The following is a 26,021-nucleotide window of genomic DNA, read 5'->3' as shown; positions in this document are numbered from 1 at the left end:
ATATTTCGACTTTATGTTTCCCTTTATGTTTCGAATTTGCGTTTGACTTTGTGTTTCGACTTTGTGTTTGATTTTATGTATCGACCGACTGAATTTTCGACCTTGAGTTCGACTATAGGACCTTCTCGACTATGGATTTTTGGTAGACTCTGACATGTATTCGACCTGCATCGGTGGTCGAAACATAAGTAGCAAACCTCACATGTGTTGGAACCTTTTCAGACCTATGTTCAGACTTTGCAGGCTTATCTTCAGACTTTGCAGTCTTATGTTCAGAATGTGCAGATTTATGTTCGAGCTTTGTAGACTTATCTTCAGACTTTGCAGACTTATGTTCAGAACTGCAAACTTATTTTTAGACTTTTAGACTTTGCAGACTTTGACCTGCGTAGCGACTATGATTTTTTGGTCCCCACGCGGATCGATTCAGCCTTATTAAGTCTGAACATAAAACCAGGACCTCGACCCGGGTAGCAACACCGCTTTCAAATTCTTACAAGATACCCTCATCCATTTTCAAGCGTTTACAATCGATTGTATTATAATTTTAGTACCAGTCTTAATAAAACTGAGAAAAAAAATCAATTTTAATGAACTAAATCTCATATTTTGAAATCATAATATAAACAACTGAAAAAAAAACTTAGTCGATGTAATCGCTTTTCAATCCATATATTTTTTGATAAAATTATAATAAATTATAATTGATTATTAATGGTTATTTTTTATCTCTATTTCTAAATCATGAGGTTTGCTCAACGAATCTATTATAATCGATTATATTGCCTGTTGTTTGCCCATTTTGTCTTCGACCTTCTATCTGAATCGCTTATATGGCTCGTTTCAGGTCCCCCCTTTGATTTTTTCTGAATTTCAATATATGGAAATCAAATTAAAATGACTTTTCTCAATTTAAACTGCATTAAAACCTGTCAACATGAACAAGTGGGAAAGAAGGCGCTTATGTTTTATGCCTTTTGCAGACGTTGGTTTACGTGAAAAATGATAAAATTGTTTTAGCAGTGTTCAAATCAATTCAAATTTGTGACCTTTTTTCAAATTTGTGACCTTGCTTCTTCTCGATTAGTGTGGTTTCATGATGCACAATTTAAAATTTTTTAACCACCAAATTATCAGCATATTGCTTCAGTTTCTTGATTTATTTGGAAGAATTGTTTTTCACCTACCGCGAGAACCTTTCAAATAATATGAAGCTATCTCCGTGAAACTTTCGTTTCGTGGTAAGACTTTGTGTTCAGTTGAACCGAAGTGTGACAAAACATCTCATTCTACAGATTTTGAATTTGACAGAATAGGTAAAGATTAATCCCTTGTAATTGATTTTTCTTGCGTGATAACATTTTGACAGATAACGGGATTATAATGTGTTATAATAGATTTCAAGAGATTTTCGGAAAAGTTATTATCACTAATAATTGATTGTAATTTATCATAACGTCGCTAAAAATGTTATCATCATATTAGATTATAAACTGTTTAAGCATCTAAATTTGGCGCTGATAATGAATTATAATTTTGATAAAAATACAATAACAATTGAAATCTAATCGGTTAATTTCTTTTTTTTTACTGAGTGCCGGTAGCCATCCTTGACCGACTATGACCGACAGTCCTACATCATTTTAAGGATCCTAGAACTAAACAATCTAATGCCTTGATACTGCAGTTTGTGATTAAGCAAAAACTTCATTCTCGGTAACTTTTTACTAGCTTAGTTAGAACATCAAAAAATTCAATGCCATTTTCAATAAAAAAATCTCAGTGAACAAAGTTTTTTCTTTTTTACAGCTCTTCAACAAGTTCACAGCCCTCGGGTATTTTGAAGAAGTCCGGATCTTCCTCGACTTCTTTGGGCAGCCCCCATAAGAAATTATCCATCTTTATGTAAAACTTGGTTGTCGGAATCACCGGTAGTTCCAGGTACACTGGGAACCCTGGCGGAAACGGAACTGCCCGAGTGAAATATTCGGCCATGTCTTTGAGCAGTTTGCGCATTTCCTCCGAGTCCACTTTGAGGAAGTTGACGAGACTCTCGGCTGACACTGGGAAGGTATCAGTCATAGCTAAAGATCCTTTCAGTTGTTTCTCCCATGTTATGACCTGATGGAGGTCAAATCGAGTTCAAGGTCAATAAGACACCAAAATTTGAACCCACAATGACCGTTAACCGAAAACTGTTCATTTTGATAGTTGAAACGAATAATTTTAATTCCAAAATTCAACTTTGGGTGCTCATAATTTTAACCCTAGTCTTTAAAAACGTCAAAAAAAAACGTAGAATTGATAATCTCCCCACCCTGTCGATGTTATACAGTTTAGCTTCTGGTCAGATCGTTAGTTAAATGTTAGTAAAACCAAAACATGCTCTAATTTTTTGCTTTTTCAAAATTCAAGATTAACAAAATACTAACTTTTTCACTGGCTTGAATACTTTCTAAATATCTTACGGTCGGTAAGATTTTATATAATAAAGATTAAAATGTCTAATATAATAGCTTGAACTTGTGTGTGACCTTCATAGTTCTTCCGACATAGCACTTTCTGGCCATGTACTGTTCGAAAGAACCAGTCGCCTCTTTGGGGGGTTGCAGATTCTTCTCAGCCGACGTGAATCCTAATTTAAACCAGTGAATTATTTTTCTTTTCTTCAGCTCTTTTACTTTTAAAATAGGTTTTCAAATTTCATAAAACAAACATTCGATATTTTTTTCTGATAGATAGTTGAGCGCTATTATACCAGCATTTTCGGTACCTCATGGATGTCGCCCCCCCCCCCCTCATAAATGCGCTACTGCTTCTAGTGTTATACTGTCAATTATATTTTGCATCATTAAGTTTCACTCGCCTCAAAATTCAACAAAACGTTTCATCTTTTGTTATCGATTTCAATTTTTTTTCTTGTTTCGAATTCAATTAATTCACTGGCCTGAGCTCTTTTTCGATTTGTCCTTGAGTTCTTTGACCAACTCGGGGTCCAAGTGTTCATGTCTCTTGTGTACTGTCAACTTCACCCCTGCCCATTTGTACATTAAAGTATCGTACTGGCCTATCTGGAAAAACATACAATCATAATAATATTGATAGTATATGAATTAAAACCGCAAGGGCCATGTAATGTATAGATTAAGACAGTAGAGGATTTAGGGGGGGGGGGGGGGGGGGGGGCATCCGTTGGCACTCCTATGTTTTTTGGCAGACCGGCCGTAAAATTGTTCTAAAGGTGCATAGGCGCCTATGTAAACTAATTTTAAGGGGAGAACGTGCGCCGAAAAAACGCGCGATTTTTAGTAGGTTTTAGAAAGTGGCGCAATTGTAAGCAGCGCTAGCCAAAAATCAAGCAGTGACCCTTTAATGGCCTTCAATGTCTCATTCCACTTACTCACTTTTAAGAAAGAGTGCACTTTTAACAAGCAAATTGTTTCTCAGTGTAGAAAAATTTTGGTTTGAAGTTTTTAATTTTTTAAACTAATTTCGAGCGAATAAAGCGAGCAAGCAGGCGTATAATTGGTTTTTTTAAAAGAAAAAGGATAAGGCAATTCAACCCATGAAAAATTACATTTGTTCTAGATAAGAATATTTTTGAAGTTTTTCAGCGCCATTTTGAGATTCAAAAAATTCAAAAAAAAAATCAAAAAAAAAATTAACATTTTTTCCTGTCAGTTTTTGACTAAACCTGTTGTTCATCTTGCCAATTGTACAATGAATGTCGAATATGTTTAAATTTTAGGCTTTCCTTCAATCTTCTATCAAAACCCGCACAACAAAGTCGACATTCAATTGAAAAAAAATGAATATTTTTTTTCCAAGAATATGGTCAGAACATTCTGTGGTTTTTGGACAGCAACCGACCATTCTTGTTTTAAAAACATATTTTCTCATACATTTTTCCACACACTAATATATGCCTTAGTAAAACATTGGGACCTGAATTAGCCCATTAAACTATTTCTAATGTCTCCGCTCGCATACATTGTCTCGCGTACATAGCTTTTAAAATCAATACGGAAAAACTTAAAAGCTTACGCCAAAATGTTTTATAATTTTACTGCAGGTTTGCACCCTAACGCTCTTTCTTGATTCTTACATATATTTTTGCTTCAATAAACGTGCAACAATACTCACAGAGTTTTTCTTGGCCTTTTTAAGTCCATAGTGTATTCAATACCAAATATACAGTTTTAAACTATGCAAGGAAGAATCTCACTTCCCTGCCAAGAATGGGATTAGCACGGCTTATTCGTGGACACTCCTCGTGCCTCTTTCCTTTGATTAAACGTGTAATCCCATATGTGAGGGGGTAAATTTTAATAAAATTGCAAGTATCACAGAATAGCCAAAAAATCAAAATTGAACTTTGAAAAAAATAACAAAACCGATCGTATTGGAACCTGATCTAAACTACATTTTATGATTGGATAAATTAGATATTTTACCACTGTAAAGTATTTAATATTAACCAATCATGATCCATCTAACTAACAACCCTTTTATTTGTAAGTGCTGAAATTACTTGTAATTTCAGCACCAGAGAGATTTGAATTTAACTTAGAAATTAGTTGACTCTCCAAGAAGACTTCAGCAGCCGCAATAAACCAGTATACCCTAGATCTATTGAGCCTAGCAGAGACTAGTTAAACAACCTGAGACTAGATAGTATAAGAGTAAGATTAGGATCGGTATTAGACTAAGAAGTTGCACGAATCTATCCGGCCGAAAATAAGATAGCGTGACGAGCAGACGGTGTACCCTATCCGAAATTACTCTATGAGTTATACACTTCGGTCATAACTCATCTGGTGCGACCATAAGTCTCGAACAAGACCTTAATAGCTTAGAATTAACCAAAAATAGATTAGAATTTAGACAAAACATTTTAAAAATGTTACACGACGATAATTTAATCGAAATGTCTCTACGACTCAATAGATCAAAGCCAATATTCCGAACGATAAGAGAACTACCCGGAATTGCAAGAAGAACCAGAGACGACATACGACAAAGTAGAAACTTACCATATAGTTATATGATAGTTCGGCAAAAGCCAACACAAATTTTTGTATTTAGAATACTACTAGCAATGAATTTAGATTTTCATTTGCAAACATAAAATCTTGAAGTCAATCTCCAAAATCATTTCAGGCGCTAAACAAAATTATTAATATACAATAACGATTGATAAAGAGATCTCAGATCGTTTTCCTAAATTCTGCAGTAATATACAAAACATGCTTGAAAAATATTTATTGAAAAATCAAAATAAAAATTAGTAGCATGACAATAAATGGTTAAGTAATCATAAATCATCCTGTTGTTCCAGCTTCATCACCTAAACATAACAGCATTCATAAGCTCACTAAAATCATAAAAACACTAAATCTTTTCTCTACACAAATTTAAATCATTTTAAACTTAAATTCACTTAAATTTAAAATCAGATCATCAAGGCTCATCCTTGGATCTTAAATCATTTTCTACATAATTAAATTTAAAACTTGATCATCAAGGCCTATCCTTGGATCAAAAAGAACAATTTTGTTCTCCCCCACCCACTTAGCTAGTGTCTAACGACCTCAAACGTCGATTCACTATCCAACCCTTTCTAAAAACCCAGGACTAACAGAAATTTTTGAATAAAACTAATCATTCAAATTAGGATAAACAGTCAAGAACTTCGGTTATTCATCCTTCACTTGATCCCCCCTCTTACCAGACCCAGGATAAATCTTAGACTTAGTAAGTTTAAAATAGTATCTAACGAACTACTCGCGTTATAATTATACCTGAACCTTGTGGATCGATTTACTATTCTCCAACCCTGAACACAATCACTACCCTTAAGTAAGATTAAGTAAGTTAACATCTTAGCTTATACTAGCCACGAGAAAGTATAAAATCATTCTTCGGAATCGATATACTTTTCTCCCCAACCCTGAACAAATAGACCCAGGTTAGGCTAACCAAAAAATCGTAAGGACTAACAGTCTAAGAAAATAGAAAAAATTTAACAACCTTTTGCATCCGTCATCCTAAACCTTATGTCATTTAAAAACCTAGGAAATAAACAAACAATCGTTTTACACAATTGTGAAATAGATAACAAAAATACGATCTTGTAATCACACCTCATACACAAACAGTTGGATATATCAGAACAAAACGACAAACACTAAAAAGAAAAATAATAACCAAACAGAGACAAATAACACGAAAAAGATTTTCAAAAAACCGAAACGCATTTTCAGAATCAGAAACCAGCAGTTTAGACGAACTTTATAAATTAAAAGAATCTATAGATAAAAATTGCCCCATTCACGATCAATTATATTTTTCCGACTCAGAAACAACTTCAAATTCATCAAAAAGAGGAAAAAGAAGAATAAAAAAACAATATAAACACAAACCAGTACACTTATACAATTGGAATCAACCAATTAGACACATCGATAGTTACATATTAACAGTCATCAAACGAAAAAATGAGCTCAACACACACCCCAGGTGAAGAAAGTTCAGATGATGATGATGATATCTTCCCCTTTATCGTAGATGCAACCACAGATAGAGGACAGCATATATTTTGCAAAAATTTACTCTTAAATTTGTTTGAACCCGGAATCAGTCCATGTAAAACAGAGTTCCCAGATGTAAAAATCAAAAGACAAATTATCGATCACTATTTGAAAGATATATGCAACTTAACACAACAATACGGAATCTACTCCATAGAATTCAGCTCACCAAACCAGAATCACAGCAAATATGTAATTCAAACAGACGACCTTGATTTAGAATTCTCAAAAGTATTCTCAGAATATATAAAAAGCATACAATATCATAACTCACAAAGAGCAAACTCCATATTCACCAATGAAGTTTTTGCAATAATATATAGTTATATCTCGATATTAGAAAACGAAATCCCAATCCCAAATGTCTCACCGACAGAAACATCTAAACATATAAGAGTACGACATGAAATCACACTACTCTCTAGTTTTCTAAATTTAATTAAAGAAAATTTCACTAAAGATGATGTTTCACAACATACAAAACATGACTTACAAAAAATCTTGGCATGGTTTATAACAGATTATTTCACACATAATCTAGATTTAATTTCACAAGCAAGAAAAAATTTTAGACCTCAAAACTCAAACGATGATACTGCCATCACAGAACAGTCAGACTATGTTTGGGACCCCGAATGGTCTCATTATGCATTTATAAATATCCCACAATCAATTGCAAGTCAAGCAATAAGTACAATATCTTATGTAAGAGATTATGTAAGAGTAATACCATTAACCATAGATGCAACACCATTAAACTATAATACATTTTTACCTGATATGCAAAATAATAGTTTAAACTCCACAGTCATACACAATGAAAACCTCAATGGAACTAGAAATCTCACCCAACAAGATATCCAGACACCATCACACTTCATAAATGAAGAAATCGTACACACAACAACTACACAACAAAGCATTTCACCGATACGTCCAAATTTAACAACAAACCTTCGGTTGCCCCAAAATATTCACACATGGATTATCAGACAAACAGACCCATGACAATACCGTCAAAAACACGTAAAACGTTCACTAGAAACAATTTTGCAGAACATAATTATAATAACACACATCCATCAAAAACAAATTATCCCCCACGAAAAAATTTTAATAACTATACAAGATCTCGAAACTGGGATAACCCAATGGCACAAACTAATTCAGTAAATTTTTAAACAAATTTACATCCTTCACAGGATCGTAGTGAAAACTATCCATTTTTTCAACAAAATAAAAATAAAAAACAAACATCTTATCAAATGGATTACTTATCCTCAGATGATGATTTTTTACAACCAGATATATTTGCACCATATAATCAAGAATATCGTGGACAAGGAGTACAGAAACCACATACAAATCATAGAATTTTTTCTCCACAACCGATAGATACACAAAATCAACAACCAATTCAGCAACAAAACCCAATTAATACACAATATTTTCAACCAATTCAGCAACAAAACCCAATGATCACACACTCGTATCAACCGACACAAATGAAAAATGAAATACCACTCCCATATTATCTTCAACAACACGAAATAACAAGAAATCAACTTTCAAATTTTTCTCAAATGCCAAATGCAGCAGATTCATTACAAATGACAATGAATCCATACCTTATGGGTGGATCATCAATAACATCAAATAAACCTTTAATGGTATTCACAGGAACAGACCCTGAATATTCTGTAGAAGACTATTTAAATGCAGTAACAGCAAATTTGATTTTAAATATAGGACCTGAACCAATTAATACGCCACTACATCAAAACTGGATACATCGACGCACAGCGTTGATACAAACAACTTTAGACGGCGCAGCCCAAAAATGGTTTTCAGTATTGCCTATAGAAATAAAATCAAATTGGAAAAGGTTTACACAAGAATTTTCAAAAATGTTTGACTCCGAAAGAAACAAACAACAACAAAGAGTTTTATGTAATGAAAATCGCAGATTACCAAATGAAACCATCAAGCAATTAGCAGTACGCATCGAAACACTAGTTCGAAAAGCCTATTCATTAAATACACATGACTATAAAAACACAAAGATGACAGAAATCCTAATGATGACCTTAACACCGCAATTAAGAAAAATAGCAATAAAAAAGAGAGCATCCCATCCTTCTTCAATTCGAGAACCCGATTTAGATTTTCGAAAACTAGTAGACAAACTAGAACAAGCAGAAATCACAATGAAACTCGAAGAAACAGAAAATCTGAAATTACAATATGTTAACCGAATCGAAACAAATACCACAAGTATCAACAATATACAGGAATCAGATACAGACCTCGTTGAAAAATCACTGAAATACTCAATATTTACGAAAAACACCCAAACTTTAAAGGCAAACCATCTTTCAAAAAATGGTGTAATTATTGCCGACGATACGGACATAGTATTTCTGAATGTAGACAAAAACAACAGGACAATCAAAACAAACCTCAAAAATATAAAGAACCGAATAAATCATTCTATCAATACATGAAGAAAGATCAAAATCTACCAAACAAAAATGTATACAGCAACAGCAGTTCAGGAAAACCACTACCGAGCAATACCAACTACACGAGAAATCAATCACCACATAACTCAAGTTATAGAGGAATATCGCCAGAACGAAGAAATACACAAAATTCGTCACAAAATCACTACAATAGACAAAATAGTAGAAATAACTACTCCAGATCAAATTCAAATACAACACGATTTGTTTCTAGATCTAATTCCCAATCAAGAAATAATTACTATCCAAACAATCAATCACGAAATTCATCATACAATAGAAATAGAAACTATTCCAATAATCGGAATAGAAGTTATTCAAACAACCGAAACCAGAATTACCCGAACAATCGATCAAGGAATAACTCATATAATAGATCAAACTACAACAGACCAAACAATAATTATCAAAACAGATCACGAAATAATTCACAAAATCGACATTCAAGTTATAATAATCGTTATAGAAATTATTCCCAATCACCACACAGGAATAATAACCATTATGATAATTCTAACAATCGCCACAGAAGTAGTACACCTAAACATCAAAGAAATATAAATCAAGTACAATCAAATCCAGAAACAACATCAGACCCTCCAGGTATTGATGACACAGGAAATAACGAACTACAACTGAATCAAATAAACTGTGAATCATCAGAATCAGAAAGTGATACAGAAAACACTATCTCCATAAATATGATAGCAGTTGAAAATGATTACGAACCTATTATATATGAACAACCTTTTTCATCACATATATATGAAAATCAATTAGAACTCCTTCACAATTATTATATTGAACCCATCCATTCTACACAAACAACACAAGAAACAAACGAAATTAACACTACAAATCAACCCAATGAGAATGACAAAACAAAATGCTTAAATACAAATCACATCTATCAAAACATACAAAAAGAACAACCTAAAGAAAAAATTTGGACAATACCATTTCTTTTAGAAAGTCCAAGAAGCAAAGAATTTCAACCACCAGATCTTGAAATTGATTTTTTAATTGATTCAGGAGCAGAATCAAATATAATAAACATTCCCACATGGAATGAAATAAAAACCTTACACCCAAAGCTAACACCTCTTGAAACCTCCAGTAAACTAGCAACAGCACAAGGATCAACATTGGTAAACTATGGAAAAATTCAATTATTTCTTCTCCCCACAAGAACAATGGAGCAAAATAAAATTTTAACTAAACCATTTAAACAAATATTCCATATCACTGATATTAAACACAATATCATTGGAATACCATTTATCTCTAAATATATACCAACAATCAACATATTAAACAGTAAAATATTAATCAAAGATAAATACACAAAAACAAAAGACACATCCCTAACATTTTTTCAAAGATTAAACAAACAACCACCATTCTTTTCAAAATTTTATCCAATATATAACCAACAAAGAAAACACCTGAAACCACTATCAGGAAACATATATAATTTTTCAATAAAACAAGTTCACCAATATGATAAAAAACAAAATAAACAACAACTCTATATGTCAGACTTTGAATTCAAACCTATCCATAAGTTTTTCAAAATCACAATCTCATCCATAAAATATTTGAAAAACTCGAATTCAGATATTATATCTCTACATGTATACAACAATACACCTTACCAAGTAACATTACCTTTAGGACTTTTAGGCTATTGCGAAACCAACGCTACAATATCACCAATACACGAAAAAGCATATCGCGTAAATAATATACTTCAATTATTAGATATTGGTCAATCCACAATTCTTAATGAAGAATTATCCATAAATAATATAATACGTAACGAAAAAATAAATACGGATTATTTCCCAAAAACCCCATATTTCAAACCGACATTCAACATAAATAATTACACAGAGAATCAACAGAAATTTTTAACAATGTTTAATTTCCAACATTCACAAATAACACAAGACGAATTTGAAAAATTAGCCAAACAGCTAATTAAATATTCATCAATCTATGCAACATCCAAATTTGATGTTGGCAAAATCAGCTCATCACTACATCTCCCATTAAAACCAGACGCAGTTTTCAAAAAACAAAGAGCAAGTAAAGTACCAATTCACTTACACGATAAAGTGAACAGATTACTCGACATTTTAGAACAATACAACATTATATCACCAGTAAATAAAGAAGAACAACCAAAAGGTAACACATTTATCAACCCTGTTATCATTCTAGCCAAAGGAGAATCATTAAAAATTGTTCTCGACGCTAGATACCTCAACTCACTCATAGATGAATCAAAGTGTAATTGGCCTATTGAACCAATACAAGTTATTTTAACAAAAATAAACGGAAAATACTTTACAACCGCAGATATGAATAGTGCATACAATCAAATGCCATTAGATGAACAATCGCGACGTTTAACACAATTTGTTATTGGAAACCAACAGTATGAATTCAACCGCTTATTCTATGGAATATCCATAGGACCAGCAGCATTTTCAGCTTTTATGAGCAAAATTTTTCGACCACTAATACTCAAGAAAAACGCAATCACCTATTTAGACGATGTTTTTATGCAATCACAGACTAAAGAAGAAATGTTCAATGTTTTAGAACAATATCACCAAATACTTCAGAGCGAAAATCTGAAGGCCGCCCCTGATAAATCACACTTCTTTTTAACACGAGTAAAATTCTTAGGACATAACATAGAAAGAAAAACAATCACTCCATTAAAATCACGCATTGACGCTATTCAGAAACTCCAGCCACCGACAAATAAAAAGAAAATCCAAGAATTCCTTGGAATGCTAAACTTTTTAAGCAAATATGTTTATAAAATGCAATTATATCTAAGACCATTCTATAATATACTTAGACAACAAAATAATTTTGAATGGAATACAGAACATCAAGCACGATTTGAAGAAATTAAAAAACTTCTAACTGAACAAATTTCGAATACAATTCGAGATCCAAATCAACCATTCTACGCAATGTGCGATGCTTCGAACTTTGGCATCGGCGCAGCGTTATTACAATCACATAATGGTACAAACAAAATGAACCTTATATCAGCAAATTCTCGATTATTCACTCAAGCAGAGCTAAGACTCTCAACCCTAATGAGAGAATGAACAGCCATAATCTATACACTTACAGAATATGAATTTCTGATACTTGGATCAAAACATCCAACAGTTCTATTCACAGATCACAAACCAATCATATTTCTCTTTACACAAAAATCTAATCCAAATCACCGAGTTTATAGATTTCAATTAATTCTAATGAAATTTCCAAACTTACATATAGTTTGGACAGCAGGAAAAAATCTTGCATTACCAGACACATTAAGTCGAAATACACCACCTGAATTACTTACACGTAAAACTACAGTTGAAATACCTAAAAATATAAAATTCTACCTTGCAAAAAACGAAACATCACCCCGACTAGAATGCAAATATGCAGTAAAAACTGATGTTGAACAATCACAGATAAATAATCTACAACACTTTCCACTTTATTTAGATTGTCAAAATAACCACTACGAAGTTGATCTACTTGGAACATCAACTTTTAAACCAATTCCATACTCACAATGGATAAAAAATAACACCCAACAAAAAAGAGTAAAACAACACTCGCATAAAAAAGACCTTTTTCCACTAATTGAAAAAGAAAACCTAACTGATAAAATAAATTTATCAGGACCACAAACAAACGATTCAAAATACACAATAAATCAAGTATTTGACCTCCATGACCCACTTGATACAATTCCTTTATCTAAATTAGAAATTGCAAACATTTTTCTCCCCCCAACAGATAAAATTACAATTAATACTTTGAAACAATATCAAAATCTTGACCCAGTAATTAGACAACTAAAATCATGGCACAAATATAAAACTAAACCCGTAAAAGCAGATACCACAATTTTAGGAAATAAAGCACTCCTCCGATATTTTCGAAAATTTAATAATACAACAATTAATGAAAACACAGACCTCCTAGAATACCAATTAAATGAATCAACAGTTCCCTGTCTCCCTTTAAGTATGATTCTTATAGCTTTTAATATTTCACATACACAAAATATTAAAGGACACTCTGGATCAGAGAAAACATATTCAAATTTCATACAAAACTTTTATTTCCCGAATGCACCAATTGGGATAAAAGTACTATGCAATGATTGTATAGTATGTCAACTAAATAAACCTTATCCAAATCAAAAACAAATAGCACAAAAACAAGACTTTAAAGGACAAAGTTTGTACTTTAACCACCGTATCTCCTTTGATACAAAAGGACCAATTTCACCCTCATCCGAAGGAAACTCCTACATTATGGTAATTGTTGACGCGTTTACACATTATGTAGCACTTAACCCAGTACCACATTGTAACGCTTATTACGCTTACACAACACTCTATGAACACTGGATAGCTAATTCGGACTACCAGAAATTTTAGTTACAGACAACGGTACAGAATTCATCAATAATGAAATCATCATACTATGTCATCTATATAACATCAAACACAAACCACGTACATCTCACGCACCTTGGACAAACGGCTTAGTCGAAGGTATGAACCGTTCACTACAAGAATATCTTAGATGTATCATCAATGGAAATGATACAAGATATACTGAATGGTCAGCAGATGTAAAATTATTTCCCCTAGCATATAATTCACAAATCACGACAACTCTAGGAATGTCACCATATGAAATGGTTTTTAATCAAAAGCCACGCAAACCAATAATGTTTACAGCAAACTCTCATAAAAACGCACAAGGTTATTGTCAACCAAATAAAGACTCAATTTGTTATAACCTACCTTTACATACACACGATGAAGATCATTTTCATCACCCACAAATTCTTAAATTAGCCTCCGGTACACACACCGAATGGATTTTAAACAGAGATAAAAAACACAATGAAATTTACCAAAAAGTAACTAAAAAGTTGTTACAAAGGCAAAACATTAATGAACAAATAAATTCACGCTTTACACCAGCCTCCGATTTAAAAATTGGAACATTTGTTTTAATACCCAATTTTAATACTCAAAAAGGAATTTCTAAAAATTACAACCCCTTCGTAAAGGACCATACCAAATAATTGCAAAACCCACTGATGTCACATATAAAATCACCGACTCAGACAAAAAAGAAATCGTTCAACACCGAAATAACCTATTACCTTATTATCCAAAAGAATACGCACTCCGCGAATTAACTCAATTATATTCCTTTACAGGTTTAAAAGTTATTCAAAATAACCCACATACAGAAAATACAACAAAGGAACAAAAAGATTTTCACCTCAAAAACCAAATAAAAAAATCAACCACCACAAAAAACAATACAAAAAATCTAGATCAAAATACATCTCAAAAAGAAAGAAAAAATAGAAAAATGACAGAACAAATAATACCCCAAGAACAAATCAACAAATCAGAACATAGAGAGTTTTCACGACTTAGAAATCAACCACGTAAAAATTATAAATTATTCATCCCACAATCTAAAATATTAAAGAAAGTCGAATTTCAAAAACAACTTTAATTTTGTATTTCACAATCTTAGACCTTTGAAACATTTTGAATTTTCATTTTTCAAAATAAAATGCTGACAAACACGCAGCGATTCTAGTTCATAATTAGCCAATAGGATTCATCCAATCCGTCACCTTCTCTAACTCTAACACAAACCAACTAGACGAACGATATTAAACTCCAGGCATATCTATAACTATAACTTTACGACCTCCAGGTCAAAAATAAGCAAACCACTCCAACTTGACAACTAAAATAAATATCACCATAATATCATAACCCGCCCTTATCTAATAAACCAAAGATCAACAATATTTCCCCAACTCAGCCCTCAAATACCCCCCAAACAAATATGTTAAATTAGCCTAAAGTAAAAGAACGACCATTTTAATTAGCCTAAAGTATAAAAATCTCGAAAATACCCCAGATCATTTGACAAATGAAAATAAAGACAAAGAAGACCTCCCGATCACCATAAAAATTGCCCCCAACAATTTTTCACAAAACTCAACCCACTTGTCAAAAAACCAATAAATAATCCGACCACACTTGAAAATTGCCCCAAACAACAACAAATATTCGATCAAGAAGTCATTTTGTAAATGCTCTTCTCTCAATCAGTCACTAAAATTATCACAAACCTCAAACAATTTTTTACGATACTTAAAACTTTTATAATATTTCTTTTTGATATCTTTGAATCTTTTGTAATAATTTTAATCATTTTTTGCAATATTTTTTTAATTTTCTATTCCCTATTTGAACTATACCTCCAACTTTCAAAAGCTATTGACTATATCCACAGGTACGATTCACAAAACTTATCTAAATGATCCGAACCATTTTTAGTAGAACCGATATTTTTTTACTATTTGTAATTTTTATATTATTTCTATCATCCCTCATCTTGACAATATGCAAATGTATAAAAAAAGCAATCATCACATTCGCCCTAGCAACAATTCTCCTAATTCTTTTTTTAGAAGAATACTATAATAAACATAAACTTTTTCACTAAAAGACACTAAAAGAATAGACCAAAAAAGCTATCAAAAATTGCTACCCAACAATCACATAGTCAGTCTTCACCGACATCATCCCAAGATAACCCAACAACACCTTCAACTACCCAAAACCCCCAAACATCTACACGAATTTCTTTTCAAGATAACCCATATACCTTTGAAGAACGACACGCTCGCTTATCAGAACCACTAGAACCAGTTCAACGACAAGCACCTCTAAGCGAACCAACATATAACTTATACCCAACACTACCACAAGAATTAAGTAGAATAGGAAATCCTAGTCAAAACCAAAATACAGTCGAAATAAATAGACAAATTATACATCCTCGACGAAACAGAAATTTTCAAACTCCCCGAGTTCATTTTGATATACCTCAATCCCCATCACAAAACACTCCAGAAAACCCCATTGGTATATTGCCAGAAACCCCTACGCTTCTTTCACAACGTAGCACCTCAAGCCTACCATCAGATTACTTAGGTTCAACACCAACATCTGAACAAATACGTGAAAATCCCTTTAACCCCCCAAACCAAGCATCACGACTACCATATTGGACAACACATTCATTCACACAAGGTGAACTAAATTTAGTAAATGATCCAATAGATATTTCTACGGATACAACAACATCCTCATCACTACCAGAAACATTATCACTACCATCAACACCATCAATAAGCCAGATTTCACCACCACCTTTTAACTTAAATTTCCCAAATAACCTCGACGCTAGATATCGAGAACAATCATCAACAAATATTCCTTTAAGACTAGACTGGAATACATTCACAGCACCTCCACCATTATTTGGACAACACCTAGAAAGTAACCGACTCCACAATTGGGCACTAAATAGACTACAGTGTAGACAAGACATTCACGAAGACATTCGTGCTCATAACATCCAAATACTCCAACAAAATAGTCTACAATTAAAATTTGAAATCACGGTTAAATTAAACAACATTACTCAACATCCCTATCCATTAAATCCACCAAATATAACAGCTCAATCCCTACCACCACCATTTATAACAACTGAAGTAATATACAAATACGACAGTTATACCAAAAAGACAATTGGTTACATCACATTTTATAACCCATACTCAGGATTGTCATACACATGTATACTCTAAAAATTTTAATTTTTCTCCAACTCCTTTTTCTAATAACCTCAAATGACAACATAAACCCTTCCCCCCGCACAGGACCCCAAGATTTATTAGTAACACATTACGATTGTGAAGAAAACGAACAAAAAACACTACACAAATATGCAATAAATCAAGTATCACAATGCGAAACAGAACCACAAGCCATAGAAACTACAAATGTAATCGCAACACTTTATTCAAAAGCCCGAGCAACAACAGTTATAGGATATAAATTCACAGCAACCTTTTCTGAAAAGAAAGTACATTGTTCACAAGTTTCAAATGGAAATAAAAACCGACTTGACCATGAATCATTCTACCAGAGTAATATAGAACGACTTTTACATCTCAATCCCGAAGATTGTAAAAACGAGTTACTCAGACTAAATATCACAAGAAATAAAAATACAGATAGAAAACTAGTATATTTCCAAGTTTTTGCAGATTCTGTACATCAAGCAGAACTTGAAAGATATCAAGGACATGTAAAACTAGATGAAAAATACCCATACAACGGCGCACACGGAAGATTAACTTATGATATACACGATAAACACTGGATACCACACATTGGTATAAATGACCCATCAAACTGCAAAGCAGACACAAAAAATAAAGGATATCAAGAAATCATGTTTTTTGATTGGAAAATACAACTCGAAAAAATACAACTCACACGCGATTTATCAGACAACACAATGATCTATCAAGGAATTCGATTACCTTGTAAAAACGATCAAGGCTATTGTGACCCTACAACACGAACACAAGCAAAAATTGTTTGGTTCCCCGAAGACACATGTACAACATTTCAAGTAGCAAAAATACACGCTCGTATGATAAAATTTCACGAAAAATATTTTATACAATCAATTCCATATGAACAAGTCCATCCATCACGAAAACTAAGTTCTAATTTTAGAAACATAGACAATATAGAAAATAAATTGACACGTTTTCAAATATATCAAGAAACAGAACTTGCATGTAAATACAGAAATCCACTTCACAAAACACAATACTCCGAGATATTAGTTGAATACAAAAAAGGATTCGACATGACCACTGGAAAAGTAAAAATCGACCCATATGCAACAGGTCATCCTCTAAACGAAGGAACATCATACATACCAGTTCATTTTCAAAAAAATACAGGTCAACCTGGTGGACATTTAAAGCCCCAAGACGATCAAAGTACACGTTTACAAGAACTATCACTAATGAATAGTACATATTTCGGTAATATCCACTATGATATTCACTTAGATATGAAACTAGACTACACAATTAGCCGAATTTTTCAAGAAATGTCACTCTCCGAATTAGAAACACTACACCAACTATGCGAATTAGAAAGAACACAAATATTACAATCACTTGCACTAGCAGTATTAAAAATACCCTACGCAGGATATTTACTATCAGGAAATAGATCAAATTTTTTAGACTACGAAGGAAACATTTTATGGTTTTATACTTGTACCAAAAAAGTATCACCACTATACGTTTTTGAAGACAAACGATGCTATAAAAGAATCCCTATCTTTTATAAGAATAAAGTACATTTCGTTGACACACTTTCAAGAAGAACCTATTTCTGGGATACCGCAGTCCCATGTGGATCAGAAAATAGCCACAATGTAGTACAACTAAACCCTGATGAAGATAAATATTACCTTCTCACCCCATATCCCACATTAATGCAATCACTCAAAAAATTTTCACCAGAAAGCATTCGCGCTATCGCTCGAAACCCAAATATGGACTTACAATCAATAGGAATATACTCAAAATCAGATATTCAACATCACATTAGAACACAACAATTCCAAGAATTATTAACACAAATGGACACAATACAAAGACAATCAATTGACCAAAACTTACGCAAACTTGCCGAAACCGCAGGATTTGCAGACATCTATACGCAAGACTATAGCGGATATTTTAAAGACATTAAAGATTATATATTTCTAAACGGTGAAAAATACCGTCCCCAAGATATATCACCTATCAATATTTTTAGCTTTGTTACACTCAAGAATGAAATTCTTGATTTTCTAGGATGGCCCTATTACATCTTAGAAAAATTGACTATTTTATACGCAATGTTTAACTTTATTGGATTTCTTTTTTCACTCTTAAAAGGAATCTATAACACATGTGCTATACACACACAAGTCAATAGACAAGCAAGTGTAGCACGCATACTATTTGCAGGATTTTTTGGAATTTTTTCTACATCAATAAACAAAATTCTTTTAGATGCACAAATAAAAGAATACAACACAAAAATAGCAACAAGACAGAACACATACGACGAAGAACATAACAATGTAGACACAACGCCAACAGCACCACAGTTACCACCCCTACCACATAACCATCCATTATCCCTAGTCCCACGTAATTTTCGAAACTTAGCAATAACACATAATCCAAATTTTAGACCAACCATATCACAAAGTCCCATCCAAGATACAATGACACACCACTCACAAGATGAAAATACCTATGAACAAATTATAGAACAACCCCATACCACCGCTTTTCAGTCTCAAAATAATAATTTTTTTAGCCCACGATGAGCCGACAACTTGGATCCCTACACCGTTCAAATTCCCATCCAACCAACCTCACTACTCCAATTACAATAATACCACTTTTTGCTTTCCCGCCACCCGATTTCGCGACCAGTAATGTAACATCAGGCATGAATTCCGGTACTAATTCACACATCTCAGTTTTATACTCCACATCAGAACTCAATAACCCGAATATTGAAACCCCCGATGAATTTGCCGACTCTGAGCCATCTCCATCCAATAATTTTCACACCAACCCCTCAATTTTTTCCCAACCCCCTTTTCAACCAATGCTACCAAATAACCCTGTCCCCACCAATTCTACACCCTCTTATGCTTCCCAAGTCACTCCAACCTATAATTCATATCATTCAGACCGATCATCCAATTCTCCAGATACCCCCCAAATCTCCCCAGAACTAGATAATTTTATTACATTACAACAACAACCCTACCACCTTGACACCCCCACCATAAACCAAATTTCATCCACAATAGATTCATCCAACCCTCCTACCCCTACACCCTCTTCAATTTATACCAAATCATTAGCACCATCATCCACATCTACCGAATCTTCACTCAGCACTAATAGAGCTTACCGCACTTTTAAAAGAAAGTTCCCAAACCATCCTTTCCCAGCAAAACCAGGAACAGCCCGTGAATATATAAATCACCCAAATCACACTAATACAAAAGAATTTTTAGCTATCACCTTACCCTCATTTCCACAATACACCTTAAACACCCCTCACGACACTAACGAAACACGTAACTTTGTAGACGAACACGTTTTAATGCCTACCCTTCCTTGGACCTCATATTATCATTTTACTAATCCCCTTTGCTTACCTTTATCTAACACTCACATCGATATAGAACGAAATAAGGACATGCTATATCGACTCACTACACCACTAACACCTAGACAATTTACTTACATAGGATATAAAAAATCACTAAAAACATACACTGCACCCCGAGCTAACGAATATACGCTAGAATATTACGATCATAACATCATCAGAACTAACCAAGATCATTTCTTAGACGACGACTGCTTCGCTAACCCACAAATCACAGAAAAATTTTTCATCAAAACACCATATGTTTTTACACTCAATATATTTGATCGCAAATTTGACCACATCATCTCAGAAGCACTAATAGACACGCAATCCTACGAAAGTTTTAAAGAACGCTTCCAAATATTTTCACTAACCTTTCATTTCCTTGCACCGCATGAAAGAGATCTGCACTGCTCACACGATATTATGTTGCGCACTAAACAAACTCACACATATACATATTATCGTTTTATCCAAAATCACTTCGACCTACACACTCCCTCCAGACAACCACACCACCGTTTTCAATTCATCAATTCCAAATACACCTCACCATTCTTTCTTAACTTCACATATTGCATTAAAGATACTAACCTTCATGGTATTCTTCGAAATTATGATCCCATAACCCAAATGTATATTTTTTGTCCCATCACCAAGACCTTCAACGCAGAAGAATCCCGACCCTTCCTTCTCCCACACAAATTTGTTCAACCTATAGAAATCCCCATTTTTGAATTCATCCACAACACTAAATTCAATCACAAATTATATAATCTAATCCAAAACACACCTTATGAGTTTGCAGTTGGCACTGAAGAACTAACCACCATTAAAGCACTTCAATTGCTTTGGCCACTGCTTCAAACTAAAAATATCATCCGCATCTTAGCTAAATTACTAACAACTTCAGATCTCATCCACGACATCTTCCCCCACGGTTTCTTCCCCGACGACTAACAGGTAAATATGAATTATACATATTATTAACTAATTAAATTAAAATTAGAAACTAACCATTCTTTATTCATGTTTTCTTTAGAATTTTAGCCTTCATCCAACGATCATCTGAAAAATTCACAAAAGAAAATAAAAATTGAAAACTTCTTCAAACTGTTTAAAACTCTATTAATTTTTTGCACCAAACAGTTCAATAAAAATAATACCAATGCAGTAATTTAATTTATAAATTTTTTCCCAAATGCAGTAAATCTAATAATGATGAAAATTTGTAACTTAATTTTCCCCAACAACTAGCAGTAAATTTGAATTTCTATGTAATAAATTGATAAAAACGAAAATGCAGTACTAACCTTTTGATATTTCCATTCATTCGCACAAAAATTCTATCCACACTCGCACAGCTCGCCCACGAAGAATTGTTTAAAATAATGAATTTCAGTTTCAAGCTTTCACACACAACAGCTCTAACACAAGATAACACGTTTCAAACTTTCCCTTAACCCGGTTGGAAAGGAATTATATACTAAACAACACTAACCAACGTAGCTTACTAAACACCACAAATCATAGAATAACAGCATGACTAAGAAAAGGAAACCAACGGTACCCAAACCGGATTAACCCAGTTTAAAACTGGATAATTTATTCTTTTGAAGACTATTATAAAGTCTAAGAAAGAAAGAATAAAACACAAAAAAGTCGAAAGACAAACCCATACCAAAAACAATTTGATTTTTGAAAAAAGGACACAACCAACAAAACATAAGAAACACCACAACAAACCCAACATAAAACGTTGTCACATAACAGGACCTCTCACAAAAACCGCATGCAATCATACTCCCACTCCTGGCCTAACCCACCAGAAGAGGACGTCCTGAGCATGCTCTATAGCCGGCCTAACCCACCGTGCTACATCCACGCTTTGTGACCACACTCCTATTTTTAATAAGAGCTACTCAAGGGTGAGTAACTCTTCAAAATAACCGAACTAAAACAAAAAGTTTTTGTGAAAACAACTAACCGAAATCATAATTAAACACCAAACTAATAAAAATTTTATAAAATGTAAATTATACCTTGCAGTATATAGATCAGCATACAACACCAAAGACGAACATCCAAAGACAAAATGAACCCACTACACTCGAAAAAGAATGGCCAACCACAATCAATATGCCGCCCACAATCACAACTCAAAGGATTTAGAGTACGACTTGACTTCGCAGAAAAGGACTTCATTGAACTAGACCAATGACCACCTCGATGTTCAAGTATACGTACAGATCCGAGTAACCAGGCATCCCCTCCACACACAATCTCCATTCATTCCCAGACAAGGTCAAACACAAAAGAAGTTCTCTACATGAAACGGAAAAACCTGTCATAGCCAACCATTCTGAAATCAGATTTGAGTTTGTTGCGAAAACCCAGTCATTGTCTTGAGAAGACACAACGATTGAATCTGGGACTTCTCTAATAAGAAAACCCAGAAGAAATAAGATGTTCGCCAAATACCAACGTCCATCATCCATCCTTTGAATTGCAGAAAGACTATTCTAAAAAACTCTGTAAAACCCGGATGGGTGGAACCTGATCTAAACTATATTTTATGATTGGATAAATTAGATATTTTACCACTGTAAAGTATTTAATATTAACCAATCATGATCCATCTAACTAACAACCCACTTATTTGTAAGTGCTGAAATTACTTGTAATTTCAGCACCAGAGAGATTTGAATTTAACTTAGAAATTAGTTGTCTCTCCGAGAGAACTTCAGCAGCCGCAACAAACCAGTATACCCTAAATCTATTGAGCCTAGCAGAGACTAGTTAAACACCCTGAGACTAGTAAGTATAAGAGTAAGATTAGGATCGGTATTAGACTAAGAAGTTGCACGAATCTATCCGGCCGAAAATAAGATAGCGTGACGAGCAGACGGTGTACCCTATCCGAAATTACTCTATGAGTTATACACTTCGGTCATAACTCAGTATCAGGGCGAAGCCCTAGATGTTCCGACTGCCTTTTAAGGTATATTGAGTAGTAATAACACAAAAAAATCATCCTCCCACACGCCATATAAAGTACAAAGTGATAGATTTCGTTCCTAGTAACAAAGTTATTATGGCAAAAAGCTTTTTTCAATCGATTTTTAGGAGGGGTTAAATCTCCGCTGACGTGTTAATAGCGCGAAATATGTAGCGCGTTAATTGTCCCGAATTGGTCAAAATGGCAATCTTCAAACCACCATAACTATACAAAAAATGATCACAGGTAAAAATATCTTTTCAAATTTGAGCTCAGGACAACAATAGCTTTCGAATGATATAAAAAAATTCCGTCAGAAATTGCTAGTTAAAAAGTCGAAATTTGTCTGAAGAAAAAAAAACCACCCGAGCACAAATAGTCCGTTACTTTCGTTACGAAAGTCGGAACAATAACGGTTTTCCAACCAAAATATTATGAAGCGTTTTATTAAGGGGAAGCTCGCCAACTGGTTATTTCAATTGAAGAGTTTGAAAAACTTCGATTGAGGTAGTTTCTGAGATGAGTGAAAACTTCAAAAAATGAGGAATTATACCAAGACCACAGCGGCTTAGTTACAAAAATTTGAGAGCAGCGGTTTATTCAAGGAAGGTCCATATAACCCGTTTTTCGGTTGGACATTCAACCCCAAAATTGGAAGAGAAATTTTCGAAAGCCAAACATTCGAAATTTTTCAAGTCCAAAACGTCTTTCAACGTCTTTGGGGAGCAGTGGTGAAGTGGTTAACGTCTCCGCCTCTCAATCGAAAGGTCGGATGTTCGAGGCCCACCATGATCCGTGCTCGTTGCTTGAGGGTGAGGCAACATTACCCAGCCCAGAAAATTAACCAAAAAAAAAATTGCATGTAGTTCTTAAGCAGGGGCACAACAGCGGTTCGCCGTGATGAGCTGTACAGCTCGTATGTTGGTCCTATCCCTCGTGGATAAAAAATTATCTTAAAAACTAGTAGGTCGAAAAAAATTGCCTGGGAGGTTTCCAGAAACTTGAGTCAACCGTTGTTTTCAGATCGGGTACAAGCAAACTTTTAAAAATTGTACTTTCTTTCGCCCACAACGGTCCACAATGAAGCCACTGGTGAAAAAATGCTTACACTCTGTCCCTTTTATTAAACCCTTGAAATTGAAATCGGCAGGAAGTTTTTGAAAAGTTTGAATATTGCCTATAAAACCCTCGGTTCCCCCATGCTTGTCTTCGAGACTCAAAACAATAAACTATCACAAACTACTATAGGCTTTACGCTTTAAATAAATCAATATCAAGTGTGACATTTCACTCTTCAGTTTCATTGGCCTAAAAAGCAATCTTATCAAACCGGTTTTCTAGCTGTTGAGAAACTTTTATGGACCTTCTGATGCATCAAAGGAACGCGACGGAAAGGGATTTAATTTTGTTTATACCTCCACCTCAAATCAACCTTTAGTTTTTGTATTTGATTTTGCGAGGTGAAAAAAATGGAAAGCAAATTTACACAATTTACCTGTTCAAACTTCAGTTTTCCCCTCTTTGTCTCAGCTGCGAATTTAACCTCCTTGGAACACAAACTAATATTCTCAACTGGTTTGCTCAACAAGTCAGTAATCTTCTCCTCCAGCATTTCGTCAGTTGGCTCTTTGTCGAAGTGTTCTTTCTTGTACAGATTGCGAACTCGGTCGATCACCAATATGCAGTTTTTGCCATACTTTTCCGTGTTGTAGAGAATCGTTGTGTGGCCTGTAGTTTTGTATACGGAGTGATGAGATACATCTTTTAGATTATAAACTCGAACAGTTTATTGTGGGAGTTAGATTATAAAACGGTGAATCTTTTAGATTATAAACTCGAAATGTTAAATTATGAAATGGTAAGTTTCATATGGTAAATTATAGAATAGTAAATAATGTTTTAATTGGTAATCCAAGGGAGTCGATGAACAACAAAAGGAGTTTTTCTCCTTGCTTGCTATTTTCTCTCACCTCTTTCCCCCAAATAAAAATCTACAAGAAGAATTCTGTAGCTTTGCCTGATTGTAACGGAGTTTTACATGTGAACTGATTACTATATTCTAAGCATAATTGGTCCTCATTCATAGCATTGTAAAATCACTGATTACAGTATAAATTTAATTCTCTAAAAAAAGGATGGAAAAGAGTTGAGCGTTTCTCAGTCGGTGCTGATTCATTAGATATAAATTAGATGTCCTTTTCTTTTGTTTATGTTTTGTTCCGACTTTCGTGACGGAATATGTGAGCACGAGTGCTTTTTTTCTCGGCAAACTTCGACTTTTAACTATCTATTTTTTGACCCGGGATTTTTTAATATCATCTGAAAGCTATAATGAAAGTAACAATTCTTTAAGAAAAAGAACTTAACAGCTTGTTACTCTTTAATGTTTGTGTTCGTTACGAAGTTTTCTATAGATTTTTAAATTACTGTAGAAAAGAAAACGCATCGCTCCCTTTTAGTTTCACAATTTTTTGGCCCAAGCTCAGCCCAGTATCCAGTCGAATAGAAGACCCTTTCTTGAACACAGTGACTGTGTCGTTCGGCAGAAACCGAGACACCAGTGGAATCCACGACTTGACTCGCCACTTGATCTGAAACAACGATGTGATATTTTATGGATCTCACCGACGAAAAAGAGTCAAATTTGGTTAAAAAACTGGTAAGCTAACCAATTTTAACACTCAAAATAATTTTTTTTAAAATCTTCGGTTCCGGATAA

At 33.8% G+C, this 26,021-nt stretch overlaps 2 protein-coding genes across 2 annotated transcripts in view; one reads left to right on the top strand and one right to left on the bottom strand.

Annotated features, from left to right (window-relative positions):
* LOC134850944 (centrosomal protein of 164 kDa-like) overlaps window positions 1-26,021 on the top strand; it is a 556,693-nt gene that overhangs the window by 13,826 nt on the left and 516,846 nt on the right. The window lies entirely within an intron of this gene.
* Window positions 1,804-26,021, bottom strand: part of LOC134851915 (ankyrin repeat domain-containing protein 13C-like) — a 32,913-nt gene continuing 8,695 nt past the window's right edge. Inside the window, exons 5-9 of the mRNA XM_063868191.1 lie at window positions 25,779-25,893; window positions 24,798-25,030; window positions 2,948-3,071; window positions 2,535-2,635; window positions 1,804-2,121 (exon numbers count right to left, since the gene is read on the bottom strand). Of these exons, the coding sequence (XP_063724261.1) occupies window positions 1,804-2,121; window positions 2,535-2,635; window positions 2,948-3,071; window positions 24,798-25,030; window positions 25,779-25,893 (891 nt within the window). The remainder of the gene's footprint in view (window positions 2,122-2,534; window positions 2,636-2,947; window positions 3,072-24,797; window positions 25,031-25,778; window positions 25,894-26,021) is intronic.

The sequence above is a fragment of the Symsagittifera roscoffensis genome, chromosome 7, assembly GCF_963678635.1.
Source record: "Symsagittifera roscoffensis chromosome 7, txSymRosc1.1, whole genome shotgun sequence".
In the NCBI taxonomy this organism is placed as follows: Eukaryota; Metazoa; Xenacoelomorpha; order Acoela; family Convolutidae; genus Symsagittifera; species Symsagittifera roscoffensis.
This window is presented reverse-complemented; position numbering and strand designations above follow the sequence as displayed.